This window comes from Condylura cristata, unplaced genomic scaffold (genome assembly GCF_000260355.1).
Source record: "Condylura cristata isolate star-nosed mole 26May11 unplaced genomic scaffold, ConCri1.0 scaffold00021, whole genome shotgun sequence".
In the NCBI taxonomy this organism is placed as follows: Eukaryota; Metazoa; Chordata; class Mammalia; order Eulipotyphla; family Talpidae; genus Condylura; species Condylura cristata.
This window is the reverse complement of record NW_004567122.1, coordinates 25567579-25587223: the sequence shown is the minus strand read 5'-3', so window position 1 is coordinate 25587223 and position 19645 is coordinate 25567579. Positions and strand designations below refer to the sequence as shown.

The window sequence follows — 19645 nt, the reverse complement described above, 5'->3', positions numbered from 1 at the left end:
TGCTTATTGGAATTTTTATACTTTCTTTGGAGAAATGTCTATTCAAGTCCTTTGATATGAAAAGTTTTGAGTATTAGGTATGATCCTATGCCTCTGAATCACAGTATTGTAAGCCAATGTAACCTAAAAAAATTAAAAATACAAAATATTTTAAAGTAAAATTTTTAATGCTTATGAAATACTACTTATTTTGTTTTCTGATGTTTCTGCTTTTGTCCCATATCCATGAAATTATCAAATCCAAAGTCATGAAAATTTTTCTCCTATATCATCTTCTAAGAGTTTTATAGTTTTAGTGAATTAACTTTATTAAATGATTAAGGTAAGGATTTTTTGCATGCTCAGTTTTTTCGGAAGCATTTGGTGAAAATGTTCCCTTTTCTCCATTGAAACAAATTATCAAAACTCAATTGTGTGTGTGTACACATATATTCTAAGTATATATAGGGTGTATATAGGTTGTACACAGTTGTATACACACACACACACACACACACAGTCTACTGGCATATGTTCTCTCTTAAATATTTCTTGAACAAATGAATGAAAGAATAAGACGGAAAAAACAGACCTCCATGTAACCAAAGTTTTAACATTACCATATTTTTGCTGCCCTGTTTAGAATTCAATTAATTTCATATAACCCAGTTTCCTGTTCTATAAAATGAGGGATTAAACTGAAGGACTCCAATTCCAACAATCTTATGATTTTTTACCCAATATTTTCCTCAATATGGTACAACTATACCACACACTCTTAATTTATCAAATAGTCATGAAATAGTTCTGAAGCTAAAATTTCTGATGCAGCTTAATAATTTTAATTGTATAACATATACCTTCAATATCTGAAACTATTAGCATCTGGGGTTGAGAGAGACCTTCCTGAAGACTGTAGAAGTGGATTGTACTGTCAAATGTTATGAAGCCAATTTTTGTCCTAGTGTTGCCAGGAAGCCTAAAAACAAATTCAGAAGAGTTTCAAATTCAAACTCTACAAGTTCAGTAGAGTTGTCCAAATATATAAATATATATATATATATATATATACACATAAAATACCTGGTAAGAGTTACATAAAGGTTTACTTTTGTACTATGGAAGTTGTCTCAATATAAATGTTTAGCCCACCCGCTGTTTAATCATCATGAAAACACACCCCACTCAAAATGAAAAACTATGCATAAGCCCAACAACAAATTTCAGCAACTATATAGTAATTCAAAATTCATTATACTTATATAAAGTTACATGAATCACTTAGATAATGGGATATAAATATATAAAAAAGCAAATCTCTGGATTCTTTTTAATTTATTTTAAAAAACAACTTCAATCTTAGATAGTGACAACAGAAGAGTGGCTACCATAGGGAAAAGGAGTTGGAAGAGTGGCAGGCAAGTAAAATGCGTAAAGAGGGTCAATTTTATGATGGTAGGTAGAAACTGGACTTTTAGGAAACGATCATAGTATAGCACATAGAAATGTCACAATATAAAGTTGTATACCTGAAATTTATGCTATGTTACAAACCAAAATTATCTCAAAATGTCTATAATTACTGCATATATTTACTGCATATATTTTTAAATTTTGACAAAACCATATTTGTTACTGCATATATTTTTAAATTTTGACAAAACCATATTTGTTCATTTGAGTTCACTTGAGAAGAGCAGCAAAAGAATGTAAATATGTGGATCTATAGTTTCATTTGGGAAAGACAAGCTAGTTTATATTCTTGGTATTTATGCCTGGGTGAGTCAGTGGACTATCTCATCAACAGATAATGCCATACACAACCTACAATAGTTAAAATACAAAAACTGGCAGAACAAAGATGCTGCTTTCACCAAGGTGAAGGAGTTAAGTCTAATGAGATTCGGTCCTCCACATGTTTCCATATCATAGCATACTTCATTTTACTGAAAGGTTACATTAGCTTTTCTGAGTTATACTCAGTATTAAAGCACCATTTAAAGAACACTTATTTTAAGATAATTAAGAGCTATAACAACCAAATAAATGTGTGGATACTACTTGATTTCTTATTCCCAAAATCTACAGGGAAAAAGCCAAGAACAATATTATTATGGAATTACTGTGAATCTTGTTTTAGATGATCCTCATATTCTAGTTAGGCTTAAAAATAAGTCCATATATAGGAAATGTCATTTGTATTAAAATAGGCAAGGGGAAAAATGAGTGTGTGCATGTCTGTCTGTCTGTGTGGAGTTAAGTGAATGTTGAATAGCTCAGTTTGAAAAATGCTTAAGTTGAGGGATGGAAGCTAGAATTCATTATATTCTTTCTATTTACTATATGCTAGAAATTTCCCCATAATAAAAAGTCAAATCAATCTTTGTCAGAGTAAATGAGATGTAAAGTTAACAAAAGATTTAAGTGGACTTTGGAAAACATAATTACATTTTTTTTTTCTTGGAACTATTCATTCTGTATACACTGATAGTTTCAAATTTATGCTGAACACAGATACTTACAAATCCAGACTAGCTAACAAATTCTGGCAAACTGAATTCAAGTATCCAGTTTCAACTGCATTGTGAGACACATCAAATACAAAGAGGTACACTGGAGGTTGAGGTGGTCGTAACTAAGGAAAAAAGGGATCTTGTTCAATACATTTAACAGGATTAAATTTAAACTTATTTGTCAGGTCACATATAGCAAAACAATGTAATAAGCATTAATTACAGGTAAAGTGGAAAGAGCATAAATAATGATGGATAAAGAAAATAATATGGAAAGAAGTATAAAAATAAGCAAAAGTATTAAATTGTTTTAAGATGCATACCTAAAAAATAAAGTGCAATAAGGCAGCATATTTACTCTAGGATAGGAAAGGAAGGAAATATCATTAAAACAGGGTTTCTGGTAGTAACTCCAGTATTCCATTTCTTGACCTGGGTGGTGCTAACTGGTGTTTTTAATTATTTGGTAACCTCCACATTCATGCTTGATAGACTTTTCCATATTTGTATTATATTTCACAATTTAGGGAAATTACAGTTCTGAAAGTGACAAGTCACATTAGCATGAGCTAAACCAAGTTCCATAAAAAAATACAAATGTTTTTTAAACTTCCAATTTCAAAGATTTATTTTTAATTTTGGTGAAACATCAAACTATCAAATTATTATTCTATCATGTAGAAGAGTAAGTTTTACACTTTCTTTCATGTGTCACTTGCTAAATTGATAGAAGTTACCACCTAAGAAATAAATCAGGAAGCAGTAAAAGCTGGCCACAGAGAAGTTTCCAAATTTAAAAGAACACATTTGTGTAAAATTTTGGAGATAAAAGAAACCCACTGATATGGAAGAATGCACAAAATGATGTAAGAATAAACTATTATATTATTTAAGAAAGAAAAGAAACCCAGTAACTGTTTATTTGGCTTTAATTAACAAAGGTATAGCTATACTGCAGGAAGCTTCTACCAAATTTTAAGTGTCACAAAATATTTTCCATATTAAAACTACTGTTGTAAGAAGAGGTTGAATTCTTATAAGTTATGTTCTTAAATGGCTTCAATTGCCCACACTGAAAAAGATTACCCCACAAAAATATACTAAAAGGCTATTAAAAGTCATTGTTAATGCTAATCTTTACAGTTCCTTTCCACAGAAGCAATGACAGTTTGGTTGAATAGTGACTAAATCAAAAGACCAGATTTTTATGCAAACTCTACCACTTACTAAAGGCTATTTAGCAAGTCACCTAACCTAAATCTCATTTCCCATGTATAAAAGATGATTAACAGCATTTCCCTTGCTCACTTCAGAGAGGCTTTCTAAGTACATATAACACGGGCTTCATAAGACGAAAAGTGCCAGTTAAACATTAAACATATTATCATTTTTTAACTGCAAACCTTTACATATTCATACAAGTACGTAAAAAGAAGATGTTCATCACATATTATTTGTAATAGAAAAAAATGGGAAGTGACATCAAGGTAGCAATGACTCCAGTCTCTAATTATAAATATCTGGTTAGACACCACAATAAACATTAATTAGAACTTTACATACACTTTTCTTTTTCAAACTCACTCTTATATACTAATTAACTTTTATAATGGCCAACAAAACTTTTATAAAATTTAAAAATACAGTATTTTGTTAAAGGATGCTCTATCATTTTATTTAAAACCCAAATTATGAAATGAAACAAAAAACCAAAAACCTTACCATGTATTCTGAAGGAGCCATAAACTCAATGGTGGCATTTTGAACTTCAGGTCTTCTGTGAGGCTCTCCATAAACTCTGGTCAAAGGGTTATACATGAATTCTTCTGGAACTATTTAAGTTAAGAACATATAATGATAACACTGAAAGGATTCAGTTTAATTATCTTGAATGTGTCTGTTTTCTTAATTTAGGGAGTTATAAATAATTCTATCTAAATATTAAGGGCTAGATATACTTTGTTTTAGAGTTACATTCAAATTCCCCATTATTAAATGATACAAGGTATGATATGTCTTGCTTTTAAAACTACAATAATTGTGATTTTCTTTTCCTATCTCCTAGTAATCTGTTTGTCTTAATTCTTGCTCAAGATACTTCCCTAAAATAATTTGAAAGGACAATGAAAACTCATTAAATAGCAACTGTTTCCTTAAATGCAAGGCTACACTTGTCTTAAATTTCTCAGTGGAGGGCCCTCCCTTGGGGTGTTCAATTCCTAGTCAGGCAGGTGACCCACATCGTGTGGCAGACCTCTCCTGACTCACCCACTGCTCCCCTCATAGTGTAATTTGTCACCTGACCTATTCTGCCCCCCACTCTCTCTCTGGTGAATGCTCTCACCACTCCTGCACCTCTGACCTATACTCCAGTTCTGTATACATAGATAAATAAATCTTTTTTAAAAAAATTTTAATTTCTTAGTGGTACTAAAATATTAATATTTGACATATAAAACATATAGACTTTGCTGCCACTAGAAATTACAGCAGAAATAGTTTAAAGACATAAAGATTTGGTGAGTTTCATTAACTAATTAGTCCAATATAGAAAATCAGTTATCTACCATTTTAATACACCTAGTGCTCATGGTATATTTTATCATTTTATCTATATTCCCAGAACTGTTTGAAAATTCAAAATCCTACATCTGTTAAAGGGTAAGCCACAGTCCATGAAATGGTGTGGTCTGCTTTTATTACGATTTTATTTCATAATATTGAAACACATTTAACACAAAACTTTAAAAATGTACATGAACATAAAACATACATTTTCTGAATTACTATAATATTTTTGCCCTATTTTCATTTTCTTCTACTCTTAAAAAACACACAAACAATAAAAATGGTTTTAAAAACCTGTCACATTCCTTTCCTCCAAGTTCTAAGGAAATTTCCTTCCAAAGAAAGACCTAATTTTTTATAAGAATATTGCATACTTTTTGCTTCTCTAAGCCTAATAGGATGCTGTTGGTTATATGAGATTCCTCAGACATAAATGGTGAAACAGTTACTAAAAAAGATTTCCTTCCTCAATTACTGAGAAAACTACAGACAACTAACCTTCTAGCACTGCCCACCTCCCTTCATACAGCAGTGAGTGAAGCTAATGGCAGCTATTCTGTGGGCTTATTTTCTTTCACCCTAGAGAAAAGGCATGGGATAATTTCTGAATAAAAATATTTCTTAAATTACAGGCTTCAATAATACCATGAAATGTCATCTATTATATACTCAATATAATAAATGTTAAAATGTGGTAACAAAGTAATGCTATCACATTTTTCTTTTTTTCTTAAAAAGTATATGGTTACTAACCCAAATGCCCAAAAGTAGATGACTGGATTAAAAAGATATGATACAGGCCCTCCCTGGTGGCGCAGCGGGTTAAAGCATAGCACTGAGAATCTAAAGCCGTTTCAGCATGAGTTCGATCCCCGCCTGCCCCGGAGGTGACCACATGGCGTGACCCGCCCGCTGCTCCCCTCAGCAGTGTACTTCGTTGATCTGCCTGTTCTGTTTCCCACTCTATCTCTGGTGAAGCCTCTCACCACCCCTCAGCCTCTGGCCTGTACCCCAGTTCTGTATGAATAAATAAATAAATCTTTAAAAAAAAAAAAAGATATGATACATTTATACAATGGAATATTACTTAGCAATCAAAAAAAAAGAAACACATGCCTTTTGCAACAACATGGATGGAACTGGAAGGGATCATGCTTAGTGAAATAAGCCAGAAAGAAATGGGAAAATACCGGATGGTTTCACTCATAGCAAGAGTATAAAGGACCAGGTGAGAAAATAATAATAATGATGAACAACTATATACCAGAAACATTTTATGGGGGTGGAGTGGGGAATGGGATCAAAAACGGTGGGGGGAGGGAAGTGCACTGGACTATGGGGATGGCATAAAGGTGATGTGGTGATGCGAAGCCCACGGGGATTACAAAAAAGTATACGGTTACTTACATGTAAGTATAAAGGCATAAAATTGCTTAATAGAAGTTATTTCTAACTGGAAGAATTATCAGTAAATAAGAAATGGGTTTTATTCATATTATCTGATTTTCTTACAACACAAGGAGAAATTTTTAAATGTTTCAAAAATAAACATACCATCATTGACTCGATAACATAAGTTACACTTCCATCTTCTTTGATCGAGAAAGCTGACAAAAGGGTTGATGTATGTCCTACATGAACGGCATCTCACAATTGTACTGGATGTAACCACAGGCAGTTGCTGAAAACAAAAAGCTATTATTTTAAAGGCAGTGATCATTATGTACTAGGGCCCACAACTTACAAAATTATTGGGATATATAATTTTGAAGGAAAAAAACCTTGTGTGAAAATATGTATCCAAACTACCACACAAAAAAATTGTACAACTGAAATATAGTTATTTTAAATGCTACTGTTTTATTCTAGAACTGTTCTCATAACATTTTACCTTCTGAAAAGCATTTGTTTTCTCATTAAACATCTGTATTGGAAAACCAACACAGTAAATTTACAATACATTTTTTTTGATGGATGGCAAAGAGAGAATCAAACATTCTAAAATAAACAACCGATAAAGTATTGGGAAATTTCTTGATGTTATATTAAGAAGCCTAAGTTTTCATAGAAGAACACAGAAAATACAGTAAGGTTAAGTTATATTTAAATATTCAAACTTTTCATTTAAGCTCCTATTTAATATTTACCTTACATATTAAAAGTTCTAAAGTCATAAAAAATCAATAAGGTTAATAACGATCCTATCACTACATATTAAAAGTTCTAAAGTCTTATAAAAAAACAGTAAGGGCAATAACAGGTGTGTTTTTGGAAAGTAACTTTACTTCTGCACTGGTACTCTCAGGAGTATGTTGCTTTGTATCAAGAATGAGATAGAGCAGTAGGACAAAGGTCAAAGAACAGAGGGGATTAATCCGATAGTGGGACTGGCAATAGAACTTGAGTGATGAAGTAAGGCTTAGTCACAAAGTAAAGATGTACCCTTTTACATAGTATTGTAAATCTATACAAATTTTACTTTTTAAAAAAGGTGAAAAACTTTTTTAAAATAGATTCTCAAAGCAAAAGAAGTTATTCCAAAAACAGACAAACTGGAAGAATGGATAAAATGTTTGAATGAGTAAACAATTTACAACTTCTTAAAATAGTATGATTCATTTACTCACTACCTTTCAGTACTTCTATTGTATTCATTACCTCCTGGATTTTTCAACAATACACTTTCCTTACTTCATCTTAAAAGTATTTAGTAATAAAAAATTTTTATTAAATTATAAATTAGAAATTTTTCAATAATCAAATTCCTAGCAATTGCTCACACAAATTTTGTGATTCTTGAAATATTATAGAAGGTTTCTTACCACCAAGACACTTTTTCATAAAACATTTACTTTCACTAGTAAAAACATACCACTAGGTCTTTAAAAGGATGAAGCAGGAGTCCCAAAGGGAGTTTGGCTTTATTCAGTAAGGCCTGAGTCTGAGGAATATTAGTCAGCGTGCATCGAAACAGCCTATATCAAAGTAGAAATCATGTGTCAGTTGTAGCTATGATTACCTTTTACAACAGAAAGATTTAAAAATTTTAACATAGGATCTGTCTACAATTGAAAAATTGTAATATGTCACCTCAAAGTTTATTCATTTAAGTCTAAGTACTATTCAAGAAGACAGGGTAGAAACTTACAATTCTACTTTGCAGAAAAATTAAGTATCTTCACCTTGTGTTGAACAGTCTATCAAATGACTGTATTTTCTTTATATGACTCTACATTACACCAGAATTAGAAGGTGATAGAAATGAAAACTTTAAAACTGAAATGTTTAATTTTGTTGAACTTCTAGAGAGACTACTTAAAAGTAATAAAATTCAACTCATCAGGAAGTCTTTAATCCATATATTTTAAACTGTACTCAATTTTTAGAGGGAAATGATGTTTTGCAAGAAAAACGATTTAAAATGAGAGCAATTTAAAAGGTTATAGTTAATCAAATCCCTGTACTTTGGACCCTGAAGAAAGAATAAAGTCACCGTAATGACTACCATAATCCCAGTAAAAGTTGATAAGGGCAGCAATCAATTTAGAGATTACAGCCCTATTCCTTAGAACATTTCAAATTTCAATTAAATAACCAACTGAGTTCTACTGCCTACAAGGAGAAATACTCCCACATAAGTCCAGCATACTATGATAGTCCAGATACTATGATATATATATATAGAATGCTAGCTAGCCATAAGAAAGGAAAAAATACGGCCATTGGGAACAAAAATGGAGGGAATTTGAAATAAATTAGATACAACAAAGCAAGTCAGAATGATAAAACTACTGACAAATTGACAAAGCAAAACACTTTTAAAAACTACTGGAAATCAGCAAACATCATGAGGGCTCTGAGGTCCAGAGGGAGGTGTGAAAGAAATGGACAGGGATCAATAAGGGATGATGGAAGGGGGAAAAGAAAGAAAATACTTTTCAAAAATAAATTTGTACAGCTTGTTCATAACATACAAAGCTCAAAAAAATCTAGAAAACATTTAGAAAAAAATAGATTGACAGTTCACAGGAAATATTCTTTGAAACCTTACTCTGGATTACAGTTGAGTTTCTGAATATCTTCATGCAAATTTGGAACTGGAGGCTGCAAAGGTGTTGATGGAAGCATGTTTCTCTCTTGAAGAAGATTGGTAACTCTTAGACCCTCTGGATGTAGACTTAATCCACCCATGCTTGCAGTTAAATGATTAGCACCGAAGGGGGTCTAAAGATATATAATTTCAAAGTAAGGATCCTTTTTAATGTCTTCAGTTGAAAACAAACATGCATAAGAATTGGTTACTTAATTTTTGTCTAAATAACAAACTATAACCTAGACAACCTGGTCAACCTTTTGGTTCTGAGAAAAAATAAAAGCTTTATGAAACATCCATTATTGTTCTGATTAAAAATGTTCACTATAGGAGCCCTTCTTGCTGGTGCAATGGGTTAATATACAGCACTGCAAGTGAGCAGCAGTCGCCTCAGTGCAACTTCAATCCCCGGCCCTGGAGGTGACCCACATGGCGTGGCAGATCTCCCCTGAGTAGCCCGCTGCTCCCCTCAGCAGTCTATTTCACTAGATCTCCCTGTTCTGCTCCCCACCCTGTCTCTGGTGAAGCCTCTCACCACCTCTGCACCTCTGGCTTGTACCCAGTTCTGTATGCATAAATAAATAAATCTTTTTAAAAAATGTTCACTGTAAACTACATCTGAGGACTATAGCTAACACTGCTGTCTAACATACATGGAACAATAAATCCTAAGTGTTCTTATCACAAGAAGAAAACTCTTTCCTTTTTTCTTTCTTTTCTTTTGTCATCTGGTATGAGAAAATGGGTATTAGCTAAACTTATGGCAATCACTTTACAAACCAGCCATCAAACTGTAAGTCTTTAAATTTTAATGCATATGTTATAGTATGGTAATGTTTTATCAATAAAACAAGGGGAAAATTCATTATACCATCTTAAAACTTCATGTATATACAGCTAACCAGAAAGTACAAAACAAGTTAAAAAACATTTACCTGAGTAAAGGCCTGTGGTCCACTTGGGTAATTCAAGGAAGAGGGTGGTATTCCAGCTGTATTAGGTGGTGCTGTGTTCTGGTAACCAGGTGGTAAGGAAGGATATGAATACCCAACACTTCGGCTCATTGTGGGATTCTTGTTAGTAACCTGTGGTGTTGCTAGAAACAAGGTAACTTTTAAGTTCTACTTTATACTCCTCAATACTTCAAATCAACACACAGATCCATTAAATTGTAGGAGATATAATGCCTAATCCTTTGGATAGTTTATAGTTTTCAATTCTTTATCAATTCTTTAAAATAATGTAAATAATCACTAGCAACAAAGTCGTAACAATGGCTAAAAAGTAGTTCATATAGACTATAGATACAAACACACAGAAATAAATTTGGTACAATTCATTTACTCTCATAGTATACTAAATTTTGTGTTTAAGTTAAAATTCTAATAAAAAAGAACTATAATGCTCAAATAGTTAACTAAACTCAGATATAAATGATAAAAAATATTCCATACTCTGTACATACTAATAATAAAACTCATGATAATCCTAAAAGGAAAAAAACTTAAAAATCTAAATGTATGAAGATAAAAGACAGTAACAATAGGTATTGCTGTGTAACATGATTATGAGGTTTCCATCTTTGTTCCCTATAATGAACACATTCTTTTTAAATCTTTCATAGTATCTCACCCAAGAAGCCACCGCCTTCAATTTCATCATAGCTATTGTGAACTGCCATAGCTCCATTATTGGCATTTGATGTAATACCTAAGAAAGAAGTTTATTAACAATAATTAAATCAGAGCAATTATAACAATCTTTGCAACACTCAGGCTAATATCTAAAATTCAAAATAACTTTATTTTTTTAAGATTTATTTATTTATGCATACAAGAACTAGGGTACAGATCAGAGGTGTAGCCCAGACCTATGGGAGCTGAGAGGATTCACCAGAAACAAGAGTGAGGAACAAAACAGGCAAATTGACTGAAATACATGCAGAGAGGTATGGACAAGACAGGAGAGGTCTGCTGAATCACCTTCCTGGCTGAGGATAACTTCATAGTGCTGAGCTTTAACCTCTTGCACCACCAGGGAGAATCCCAAAACAACTTTTCAAACAATAGTTCAAATCACAGTTGGCAGGGCTGCCCTGCTAATACAAGGGGTTACGATACAACACTGTGATGCGATCCACAGCCACTGCAGCATGAGTTTGATCCCGCCCAGGGAACTAACCCACATGGCATGGCAGATTTCTCCTGTCTTGTCCCTCTGCTCCTCCAGCAGTATATTTAGTCAATTTGTCTGTTCTGCTCCCCACTGTTTCTGGGGAATCTTCTCATCTCATGCACCTCTGGCCTATACCCCAGCTTTTATATACATAAATAAATAAATCTTTAAAAACAAAAAACAGGCCCTCCCTGGTGGTGCAATGGGTTAGAACATAGCATTGCAAACTGGCCGCAACCGCTTAAGTGCAAGTTCGATCCCAGGCCCTGGGGGTGACCATATGGCATGCAGACCTTTCGTGACCTCCCACTGCTCCCCTCAGCAGGGTACTTCATCAATCTGCCTGTTCTGCTCCCCACTCTCTCTCTGGCAACACCTCTCACAGCCCTCTGCACCTCTGGCTTGAACCCCAGTTCTCTACGAATAAATAAATCTTAAAAAAATAAAAAAACACAGAAGAAAATGTCAAATGTTGAAATAAATATTTCAAATGTGTTGAAATATACAAACATATTTAAGGGGCTCTCCTGGGTGGGTCAGGATATTAAAACTTCTGTACTATGGGGCTGTCCACAGCCATTGATTGCAGCACACATTCAATCCCCCACCAGGGGTTGACCCACATGGCACAGCAGACCTCTCTTGTCTCACCAGCTGCTCCCCTCAGCAGTTTATTTCAGTAAATCTACCTGTTCTGTTCCCTACTTCTGTCTCTAGGGTATCCTCTCACACCCTGCACCTCTTGCCTTTATCTCATGTCTCGTATGCATAAATAAGTAAAACTTTTAAAAAATATTAAATAATGTCATAAACTTCTAAACAAGGATGGCCTCTTGTGAACTTAGTACAATTATATACAATCTGAAAGAATAAAGTAATTGTGAGAGTTGCATTCAAAACTTCTAAGAGACCTTAAGTAAACACTGTAAAAAAGTTTACCAAGATCAATATTACTTGAAAATTAAATTATAAAGGTAAAAACATTTTTGAAAAGTATGGAAAAGTAGAATCTAGGATTAATTTTAAGGTGAATAATGACCGCTTTCATCTAAACAATAACTAGTATTAAACAAAAATCACAACTTGTCTCAAATTTTAAAGAATTAAAGAAAAATGGCAGAGACATCTGCTTAATGAGGATAAATACTTATTTCTAGGTACCTCTATTATTTATAACTTTCTACTTTGTGTACACAAGAAACTAAATTTGATGAAAACCATCAACCCTTAGTATGAATGGTCTTAATAAAGCCTTCTTTCCAGTTTTCAAGATCACCATGGGTTTAGTCATAAACTGATACAAAATACCTTCATAAAGCTATTTAATAAACAAGCACACTGTGCAGGTTTTCAGTTCTTCAGCTTGTTAAAGCTTCAAATGCTTATTTCATGTTGACTTTCAGTTTTGTAATGTGACAACCAGTGGGGGACACTGCTTTATCATTTTGTTACTATTAATACTATTCAAACTACTCACAGGTTAGATTTTTCCTTATAATTTCCTTACCTTTAAAAAATGCTAAGACAAAGCACAAAAATGATTAATTTTGATTGTACTTAGTAGTAGGATATGAACAAGTTTTCTCCCCTCCTTTTCTGTTTCCCTATTTCCACATTTTGCTGCAATGGCTATACAACCGTCTAAATCAAATTTCTTATATTATAAAATATTTTGATTAAATGAATAAACATATTTTAAAGTCACTACTGAAGTTAATACTTTAAAACATTTTATTTTTTATATAAGTCCCCCAAAATGTTTATGTACTTGATATTTTATTTAGATTCATAAATGTCAATATTTATATTTAAAAAAAAAGTGGCAAACAAAATTTTGCTTTCATGGAAGAGCCAATTTAAAAAAAAAAAAATTTTAACATCATGTCCATCTACAGCAGGGTTCCCCTTCTTGGCTCTCTCCTCCAAAGACAACTAATTTTATAGCCATGACTTTAAAAATTTGCACAAAAAACAAAAAAAGTTACAAGTTAACAGCAGTGGTTCCCAAATGGTAGTCCACAGTCCTACACAGAACAGTAGAACCATGTGGAACTCCTTAAAACTCTAAATTCCTGAAGACTATCCCTAACCAAAACAACAGGAATTTCTGGAAAAACATGATTCAGATGTACAGAATTCAGAAATAATTTTGACTTGGTTTATACTATGCTTACCTTCTTGGTTGATAGGTGAATTAAATGAGGGTTGAGACACAGCTTTATGTGATGATTTCTGAGAGGTGAGAGGCCTCACTGGTGGGGGTCCTCCAGTTGGAGGGGGTGCAATAGGAGTTCCTGGTTGGAAAGTGGTAGGTGGAGGTGGAGTCACTAAAGGGGGTACAGAACCTATGGAAACAATGTTTTTTCACATTTCAGTTAAGAGCTTAAGACAAAGGCCCAAATATTCTTTTATTTTCCAGATTTACATTTTAATTGTAATCACCAATAAATTACCAGAAAAATGTTAACTTCTGACGTTTATTGTTTAATTTATATGCATACTTTGCACATTTCCAAGTCTCTCCTACCTACTATGCCTCTTGTCAACCATCAAAGCAATATAAAGGTGAAATGATTATAGATCATATATAGGATTGATAGACATCTTGTTTATTGATTAATTTTTTATAACTGGTCACAAAGGTTCAACAGGTCATGTCGATTATTTCAGCAAAATTAACATAAACAAAATTTGTAATGGCCTAGTAATGTAATTCATTCAAAAACACCAACTGAGTTTAGAGCTAGCTTTTTAAAACTACAAGGCATTGTTGTAACTCTAAATTCTCCAAGTATTCTGTCACCCTGCTTCATTTTTATTGGGAGTATATAACCTGTTAAAAATGAAATTATAAAGTTTAACATTGTTCAGTGTTTACCCAATAATAATTAAAAGTAATTTATTTTCAATAAATACTGTTAAGTATTTATTAATACTTATAATTAATATAGCATATAAATACCTATTAAGAATTCTTCCTAGGCTTAAAAATTAGGAAGTGATACAAAGTTCATGTCTATACCTTATAAAACATTAATATCCAAGAGGTTTAAAAGTATCTATTAAAATAAACTGAGAATGAAACTACATTTTTTTGCTCTAATTTCATTAATTTTCTGTTAGGTAAGTTTAGACTTAGGTAAAAAGTTATCAGTTACTCTTAGAGAAATTTTTCTGTATGATAGCAAAGTTTCAAAACCCAGTTGCTCATTAAAGTCAACAACTTTACTTCCACGAACTCATTTGCCAAAGAGGAAGAACAAAGTCTACAAAGCAATTAGAATACTATTGATAAATATGTAATCTAATTTTTCTTTCCAAGATGGTCTTCAAAAATCTTCTGAAATTGTTAGTATAATAGGTAGTAAATTTTAGGTATTCTATAGAGTTAACTATAGTAATATGTTTTTTTAACACTGCTCAATTCTCCAGAGCCAAACAGAAAAATAAACATATTACCAAATTGTTACAGCTACCAGCAGCAAGACTAATCAGTGTTCTGTTGACAAAAGTGAAGACAGGTCTAAGGAAGAAGGAAGCAGGGTGGAAAGCCAGAGAAAGACCTGAGGGAGGCACATGGAGCAGAGAGAATGTGGAGAAACCGTGCTTGCTTCTTGGCCCTGGACTGGTTGAAACAGATAAATGAGCTGAAATGCAGACTGCCAAGACACTGCTCCCCAAACAGAATGAAACCCTCTTTTCAGCACCAGCTGAACCCTCTTTTCATGCCTCTGCATGAAGCCAGGAGACCCATCCCTGCAAATACTTTCACCATTGGTTTGGAAATTGTGCCACTGTGCCAGAGTAGAATGTTTTTATTCACGTGTTCAGTACAAAAGGCTCTCCTGTTCTGAAATGGAATAAATTTCAGAGTATAATTGCTTTTGAAGAGTAAAGTTTCTATAAAAATAAGCTGGAAAGAGTTTGGTCCTGCTCTGACTGCATTTTTTAATCATCAATTTGCCCCTCCAGTGCATCCACCCATTTCCGAAGCCAGGCTCATGCTTTTGATGCACCATCATGGCTAAATACAGTATATCATTTAAAAAAAAATAGTGAAGACAAAAATTACTGCTTTAAACTTCCTTATCAAAGAAGAATGCATCCATATCTATGCTTATGCAGACAAGTCAAAGGACAAAAGGGCAAGGTACCCTTCTAATGACCAACTCAGCATGAAGAAAGAATGCATGATACAGTTGGCCACAAAGATGTAGCAACCTAATTTTTATCAGAATACTAGTGAGTTTACAGAGGTTCTTCACAGCTTTAAGAATATTTTTAATAATAATAATAATAGTTATATACCAGAGACAATTTTGGGGGGTTTGGTGGGGAATGGTATCAAAAACAGTGGGGGGAGGGAAATGCACTGGACTTTGCTGATGGCACGTTGGTGATTTGGTGATGGGAAGCCCAAGGGGATTACAACTGAGATGGAAAAATACACAAAATGCTGTAAAAATAAACCATTATATTAATTTTAAAAAAAGAATACTTTTGAAACTAGAACTACACTTATGCTACATTTCATTAAATAGACATTATTTAGTTAAGTTGAGTAATTCTTTTTTTTTTTAAGATTTATTTATTTATTCACACAGAACTGGGGTACAGGCTAGAGATGTGGAGGGTGAGAGAATTCACCAGGGACAGAGTGGGGAGCAGAACAGGCAGACTGATGAAGTACACTGCTGAGAGGAGCAGCAGGCGGGTCAGGAGAGGTCTGCCGTGCCACGTGGTCACCTCCGGAACAGCCGGGGATCAAACTCATGGCTTAAGCTTCTTAGTGCAGTGTTTTAACCCGCTGCGCCACCAGGCAGGGCCTGAGTAATTCTTCACTGTAACACCAATAGCTACAATTTCAGAATATTCCTTCTGAGATCCCTAAAACTAATGTAAGGCTTTTTTTAGGAAAAAGCCAGAGAATGCTTTTACTTCATTTTATTTTTTTAAAGTTTATTTTTATTAAGTGGGGAGCAGAACAGGTATTTCAGTCAATCTGTCTGTTCTGCTCCTTAATCTGTCTCTGGTGAATCCTCTCACTGCCCCTGCACCTCTGGCCTGTACCCAAGTTCTATATGCATAAGTTTAAAAAAGAAAGAAAAAACAGTTTATTGAGAAGATTAATAAGATAAGTTTAATAAAGTACTAGAACAATCCCCACTAAATGTTATCTATAACTTAATAAAAAGTGAATATTTATTCATTTAAATTGACTGATGCATGGTACTAAATAATTAAGAATAAACGTAGGGCCTCTTTAGTGACACAATGGGTTAAGTCTCAGCACTATGAAGCCACTGCAGCATGAGTTCAATCCCTGGCCAGGGAGCTGACCCACATGGCATAGCAGACCTCTCCTGTTTTGCCCACTGCTCCCCTCAGCAGTTTATTTCAGTCATTCTGCCTATTTTGCTCCCCACTCTGTCTCTGGTTCCACTCCCACCTCTGACCTAAGCACCAGCCCTTGTATGCATAAATAAAAAAATCTTAAAAAAAAAAAAAAAAAGCTAATTTTAAGACCAAAAAAGGAACAGTAAAATGACTAAATGAAAATACTACTGAAACAGATACTATCACTAAAGTTAAAAAAAAAAAAAATGAGTGACATGGGGAAGATGCTGGGGAAAAAATTATCTTAGTCATCTAAGAGTAGATCGCTTTCTTCCCAAAGTGCCATACAGGTTCAATATAAGCCATATCAAATCCCAGCTGGTTTTTGTGTTTTTCTTGAAAAATTGACAAGTTGAACCAAAAGTTTTTACAGAAATGTAGAGGATGTAGAACAACCAATCTTAAAAGGAGAAAAGGCTGGAGTCACACTTCCCATGTTTAAAGCTTACTATAAAGATAGAGAAATAAAAATGACTGGTACTGGCATAAGCTAAACCTATAGTTTGAAAGCATAGATTCACAGTTTACTAATAAACCCTTATTTTGTGATCAACTAATTTTTCACTAAGAGTGCCATGAAACTGACAAAAGAATAGTATTTTCATCAAATAATCCTGGGACAATGGTATTTTAGATTAAAAAAAAAAAAGTTGAACCCCTACTTAATACCATACAAAAGAAATTGATCAAAGACCTATATGTGGGTCTCCCTGGTGGCCTAGGGGTTTAGTCTCAACACTGTCACCACTACTGCCTGGGTCTGACCCATAGTCAGGGATCTAGGCCACACATGGTGCAGTGGACCTTTCCTGTCTCGCCCGCTGCTCCCCCTTAAGCAGTGTATTTCAATCAATTTGCCTGTTCTGCTCCTCACTCTGACTCTAGTAAATCCTCTCCCTATCCCCAATCTCTGGCCTATAACTCAGCTCTTGTGTGCATAAATAAATTAATGTTTTTAATATTTTTTTAAAACTGCCTAAGGCATAACAAATGTTTAACTCAAGCCTCAGACCAATGCTAAGAAGGATCAAGATCCCCTAGCAAACAAGATGGAAAACACTTAATAAAAATAATGGTCAGACCTTAAGGAAATGCCTCTACACACATGCCAGAATAAATGAAACAACATGGGTGACTCAAAGAAACATAGCGAGTATCTTCAAAGGAAAAGAAGCAAAGCAGAATTAACCTATGATTTTAAGTGAACTCAAAGGTTAGAGAATTAATGATTAACAGTGACTTAAAAATCAGTAGTCTTCCATGTGGTTTCAAGGGTTGGATTACTAACTCTAACATCTAAACTAACAAAAATGTCTATATTTTAAGAATTCTACCTGATTTTATGAAGCTGTTTTGAAGTGAAGGATCTCCAGAAGAAATATACTGATGACTTGTAAAATTTGTATTCCCAGGCATAGTTGGTTGAGATGATGCACGAGGGCTGTGGTTTGTTTGTGGTCCTGTGGATTGATAGTTATATTGCCAATTTGAAGATGGTGGTACATTGGCTCCAGGAAGAAAGCTACCAGAAGGCAATGGTGTAGCAGCTGGGTTCTGAGAAGTAGGTAGCGGCATTTGGGGAACAGGACCACTAAGGAATGAAGGTGTCACTGGATTAGAAGTAACAGGTGGTCTATTAAGAGTCTGCCCGAGTCCCTGATAATTACTTAATGGAGAAACAGTCTGAGAACTACCATAGTTAGACTGTCCAGAGATTGGATTCAACGTCTTTGCTGGTATTAGATGAGGATAGGATCCTGGAAGCTGAGAATTATATCCTTGGCTCACCGACACTTGTGAAGACATCAGTGCATTTGGGACAGGACCTTCCAATAAGAAAATGAAAAATTAGTCTTGCAAACAAAGCAGTATTTTTAATAACTACATTAAAACAAATCATACTCATACAACTCAAAGAAAACCCAAAAAAACCCAATTTAAAAATGAGCAAAGGGGGCCTTCCCTGGGGGTGCAACAGGTTAAAGCTCAATACTATGAAGCCATCCATAGCCACTGCAGGATGAGTTTGATCCCCAGCTAGGGAGGTGACCCACATGGCGCAACAGACCTCTCTGACCCACCAGCTGCTCCTCTCAGCAGTGTATTTCAACAGATCTACCTGTTACACTCCCCAAATCTCTGACAAATCCTCTCACCCCCTGCACCTCTGCCCTATATCCCAGTTCTTGTATGTATAAATAAATCTTTTAAAAAACTAAAATAAGCAAAGGACTTAAATAGAAATTTAAATATATTTAAAAAAAAAAAGACATACAAGTGACCAATAAGCACAACAGAAAACAATCAATATTACTAGCCTTTAGAGAAGAAAAAAAAAAAAAAAAAAAAAGATACCATTCACATCAACTAGGATGGCTAAAATGAAAGGGAGGAACCTCTGGTGGCTAAGGGGTTAAGTCTCACCACTACCATCATTAAGATTTCACCGAGATCACCTGAGTTTCATGACAGCCAGGGAGCTAACCCACTAGGCACAACAGACCTCTCCTGTCTCACCTGCTGCTCCCCTCAGCAGTGTAGCTCACTCAATCTGCCTGTTCTGCTCTCCACTCTGTCTATAGTGAATTCTCTCACCCACCCCACCCGCCCCACACCTCTGGCCTATACCCCAGTTCTTCTACACATAAATAAATCTTTAATTTTTTTTTAAAGATTTATTTATTTGTACATACAGAACTGGGGTACAGGCCAGAGGATCAGGGGTGGCGAGAGGCTTCACCAGAGACAGAGTGGGGAGCAGAACAGGCAGATCGACGAAGTACACTGCTGAGGGGAGCAGCGAGCGGGTCAGGAGGGGTCTGCCGCGCCATGTGGTCACCTCCGGGGCAGGCGGGAATCAAACTCATGCGGAAGTGCTTCTCAGTGCTGTGCTTTAACCCGCTGTGCCACCAGGGAGGGC

The 19645-nt window shown here is 34.5% G+C and overlaps 1 protein-coding gene across 1 annotated transcript in view; it reads right to left on the bottom strand.

Moving 5' to 3' along the window:
* SEC24A (SEC24 family member A) overlaps nt 1-19645 on the bottom strand; it is a 54636-nt gene that overhangs the window by 22916 nt on the left and 12075 nt on the right. The window contains exons 2-11 of the mRNA XM_004686732.2: nt 18060-18551; nt 13503-13673; nt 10786-10863; nt 10089-10249; nt 9112-9284; nt 7933-8035; nt 6615-6741; nt 4215-4324; nt 2502-2614; nt 840-958 (exon numbers count right to left, since the gene is read on the bottom strand). Coding sequence (XP_004686789.1) covers nt 840-958; nt 2502-2614; nt 4215-4324; nt 6615-6741; nt 7933-8035; nt 9112-9284; nt 10089-10249; nt 10786-10863; nt 13503-13673; nt 18060-18551 — 1647 coding nt within the window. The remainder of the gene's footprint in view (nt 1-839; nt 959-2501; nt 2615-4214; nt 4325-6614; nt 6742-7932; nt 8036-9111; nt 9285-10088; nt 10250-10785; nt 10864-13502; nt 13674-18059; nt 18552-19645) is intronic.